At 32.1% G+C, this 4,496-nt stretch overlaps 1 protein-coding gene across 1 annotated transcript; it reads left to right on the top strand.

Moving 5' to 3' along the window:
* Positions 1-464: 464 nt before the first annotated feature.
* On the top strand, positions 465-2,593 carry LOC143235817 (uncharacterized). Its single transcript, XM_076474011.1, has 2 exons — positions 465-605; positions 2,304-2,593. Exons 1-2 carry the CDS (start codon positions 465-467, stop codon positions 2,583-2,585), a joined length of 423 nt encoding a protein of 140 aa, XP_076330126.1. The 3' UTR covers positions 2,586-2,593.
* The last annotated feature ends 1,903 nt before the right edge of the window (positions 2,594-4,496 follow it).

The raw sequence follows: 4,496 nt of genomic DNA, 5'->3' as shown, positions 1-4,496 counted from the left end.
CACAGTGTTATGTGTTATTTTAAAATACTAGAGAAAAACGAAAGTAACAGTACATATATAACGAGAAATGAGATTCGAAGAAACTTGTATCCAGATCTGGAAATCTTCTGTTTTCATCTACAAAATGTTCCTGGCTACGCATTATGTAACACAATATTTCCATTTTGAAATGTTACAATAGTATAATTACAATAACTTCTATAGAACAGCTCTTCTAGGTAAATAACTTACAGGACATTTTAATGTGAGAACTTTTGTTCCAATAAACAAAAATCTATTAATCACGTATTATTACATTTGAACGTTTTATTGTAGCTTCTGTAATAATGAATTACTTATTCTGACTAATTCGTAACCTGTTATACCACAGAATACGAATATTGCTGAAATAAAAAACACACTAAAGATCTTATCACGTGTTTAATAGAAAACTAGAATATCAGAATGTGAAACATAAATGAAAAATGGTGTCAAAACATAGAGAAGTTATTGGTTCCGCGTGCGGGATCTCATATAAATATCAGAGGAACACAGTGATACTCCAACAAACCACAGCTAAGAAAGTTTCTTTCAACGTTTTCCCCAAAGTTAAAATGAAGACTACGGTAAGTTGATACTACATTATGTGTTCCATATACATCATGAAACGTAGTTAATTACGTGGACAGTAATTTAAAGTTTAATCAATGTATTTTATGTAATATGTTAATATATCATCTGGACGTTTATTGTTTTGTTGAGACATCAGATAATTCTCGAATCTGTTTCCTTTGAAGAAATTCTGTCAGTGGTTCTGAAAATGTTGCATTTGTTTTGGACGAGAAACTAATTTCATATGTCTATAATCACATGAGTCTATAGACACAGCTATAACTGTAACACATGAGTCTATAGACACAGCTATAACTGTAACAATGAGTCAAAAGACACAGCTATAACTGTAACACATGAGTCTATAGACACAGCTATAACTGTAACACATGAGTCTATAGACACAGCTATAACAGTAACAATGAGTCTATAGACACAGCTATAACTGTAACACGTGAGTCTATAGACACAGCTATAACTGTAACACATGAGTCTATAGACACAGCTATAACTGTAACACATGAGTCTATAGACACAGCTATAACTGTAACACATAAGTCTATAGACACAGCTATAACTGTGACATATCAGTCTATAGACACAGCTATAACTGTAACACGTGAGTCTATAGACACAGCTATAACTGTGACATATCAGTCTATAGACACAGCTATAACTGTAACACGTGAGTCTATAGACACAGCTATAACTGTGACATATCAGTCTATAGACACAGCTATAACTGTAACACGTGAGTCTATAGACACAGCTATAACTGTAACACGTGAGTCTATAGACACAGCTATAACTGTAACACATGAGTCTATAGACACAGCTATAACTGTAACACATGAGTCTATAGACACAGCTATAACTGTAACACGTGAGTCTATAGACACAGCTATAACTGTAACACATGCGTCTATAGACACAGCTATAACTGTAACACATGAGTCTATAGACACAGCTATAACTGTATCAGACATATTTACACTTTTTTTCATTTCTTTATTTCATGATTCATTAGCCACCTTGGTCAATTACACGTAACCTGTACAATGATTTTACAATAATGATTTTATCTTTAAGTATTGATCATCTGATATCAGTTATATAAATATCTATTCTGGGTTTTCTGGTTGTTTGTATAATATTAATATTGTTTTATCTACAACAAAATTGTTTCAGTTATAAAAGGTAATTACAACAGTTTGTTTAGGTTTGTAGTCATTGTTTAAATATACCGTCATTGTTTCATTTTCAGTACTCTTACTTCAGTTATATCAGTGTTGTTTCAGTTACATTAGTGATGTTTGTCTTGTATTATTATTGTTTTAGTTTCAGTAATATCCGAGATGTAACAATATACTTTAACTATCTCTATTTTGTCAGTTGTGTTATTGTGACAGTACAAGTTTATTTGAATTATATTAATTAATACGTTCTGAATTACACATTTAAGAATTTCTTCGATGTTTAATAAGTGTAAGCTTACGTTGTACTCACGGTGTTTACACATCTCTATCTGTCTACAGTTAAAGTCTAAAAATGTTCCCAATTTTAATTTTATATCAAAAGTTGGAACCTTATAAAGGTACGCCGTTTACATCTATTTATTTATAGCTGCTACCGATAGGTGTCTCTTATACAATTTATTTTATTGTAGAAATGTATTAATAAAATATAATTATAATATTGTATCTGTTTTACAGCTGCTTTGTTTGGCTCTATTCGCTCTCTTTGCCGTAGCGTACTCTGGTTACTTGCGCTACGCACCCTACTATGGATATGGTGGATACTACGGCCGTGTAGGGTACCCTTATGGCTACGGTGGGTATGGTTATGGATATCCTTACGGTTACCGCGGTTATGGCTATGGTTATCCTTATGGTTACCGCGGTTATGGCTATGGTTATCCTCACGGTGGGTACTACGGCTATCCTTACAGAGGTTATCTTGGTCACAGATATCCTTACGGTGGACACTACTGGTAAACAGGACAGCAGGTTTCTTGGATTCTATTTAAATCAGAAACTGTATCTGAAATGTTAATGTAAGAGAAACTATGTTAGTTATTAAATATCATGTTTACACAGGAACTGTTAGATGACCACTGTTGTCTGAATTATTCTAATAAAAACGATAAATGTTGCTATTTTCTATAATAAAATAAACATTTCAAAACGGCTTTACTGTTTGTTGATGTATATTTGTTTTTTGTTTGCTTACAGCTAGAGTTAAATGTTTGTTTGCCATATAACATTGAACACTAGAGGGTAAACTCACATTTCTTGTACTAAGTTTTCACTAAAACTATTTGACTACTCATACACTACTTAGTAAAAATTGAAGAAAAAAAATGTTTTCACTCCCTTACGTTGGTTATAATAGTTTGTAGTTGAGTTCAAAGCTACAAAATTGGCTATCTGTGCTTTGACCACAACTGGAATGAATTATTAAGAGGAATGTTACGTGTATGTTTTAAATATATAAATCCTGTAAACAGTGCTGTTATTGTGTTACCTCCTAAACAGAATATGGAGTTGTAAAGAAGGAATGAACATAAACGATAAATTATCACACAACATGTTTCATATAAACACCTTGTCTTCCTGGAAATCGACGTCTTTTATTTTAAGATGTTTGCTTTACCCAACTTTGGGTGCGCGATGTTATAAAACAGTGACTTTCTAAAATTTTGTTAAGTGTGAAAAAGTGAACTTTTATCGTTTGTAGATATTTTATTTATTTTTATTTTTCTATTTCATAATGGTATTTTTTTTTCTTCCCTAAAGTATTAACAAGGTTTCTTGTTCCCCTAGCGAGAGAACTCGGTCTTCGAAAACGAAGCATTTTTAAACGTTAGGCCTAACTGTAGACTTAAATGATTGGATCTGAATTGAGACATATTGGTATACCGTTATCTATTAGTCATGAAAAGATAAAGAGGTAACTTAATGTGTTTCATATCTTGTTTGTTTATGTTAACGAAGTAATTGTTTATTGAAATTAGTGCTACAAATGTCCTTATTTTGCACTTGCATAAACGTTATCTAGCACGAATACACACAAAATTGACTTGTATACGTTATTCTTTTAATTGCCTAGATGCATCATATGGGTTTACAAGAACGTCGATGGTCAAATAAAAAATAAAATGTAAAATTATTTCAAAGAGAAACAAGTGACTGAAATATTACCTCCGTTCCGTTTTGTATCCATACTAAGTAGTATAGAAATGTTAAACAGTTAATATTAACCTTATGATATCTTGTTACGTTAGTTTCATGGAATATCAGGTCGCAAATTCTTTTTATAATACACGCACAAAAGGAGTAATAATGTGTTATTTGAACTTTACGGCGTATTTTCAATAAAATCACAATTACTCAATGCTTTACTGATTTCACAACCCCTTCAATGTAAGTCTGAAGACGTACAACCATACGAACCTGGTTTTGATACCCGTGGTGAGCGAAGTAAACAAACAGCTTCTTGCTTAGCTTGGTTTTTACCAACAAGCAAAGTGTTGTTGCGTGTTTGACGTCTTTCACTTTTCGTAAGCCGTTTATTCGTGTGAATTAAAGTAGAATTTCTATTCTAGAAATACCACCCTATACAATAATTAGGTCTGTTTTGACCGGTTTACTAATTTTCCAGTCGTCATCTTTTAATCACACACAGAAAATCTAAGGAACAAAAAACGAAACGTTTGGTCTTTCTGTTGATACAAAACAAACACACGTGCCTATGTTTTACATATTTTAATCAAGTATGATTGTAACGTATAGGAAAAATAAACCAATGGCTTATTATTTAGGAAGCTGTAGAAAAACATATTCATTGGTGAGAGATGTTGCCTGGTAAACAAAGACTTAAATAATTATAAAGTATAATGTGAACCT

This window comes from Tachypleus tridentatus, chromosome 12 (assembly GCF_004210375.1).
Source record: "Tachypleus tridentatus isolate NWPU-2018 chromosome 12, ASM421037v1, whole genome shotgun sequence".
Classification (NCBI taxonomy): Eukaryota; Metazoa; Arthropoda; class Merostomata; order Xiphosura; family Limulidae; genus Tachypleus; species Tachypleus tridentatus.
This window is presented reverse-complemented; position numbering and strand designations above follow the sequence as displayed.

Coding starts and splice junctions, on each gene's coding strand:
- LOC143235817 (XM_076474011.1), top strand. CDS start 465: ATGGTGTCAAAACATAGAGAAGTTATTGGTTCCGCGTGCGGGATCTCA. Junction 606..2,303: donor AAGTTAAAATGAAGACTACG/GTAAGTTGATAC, acceptor TCTGTTTTACAG/CTGCTTTGTTTGGCTCTATT.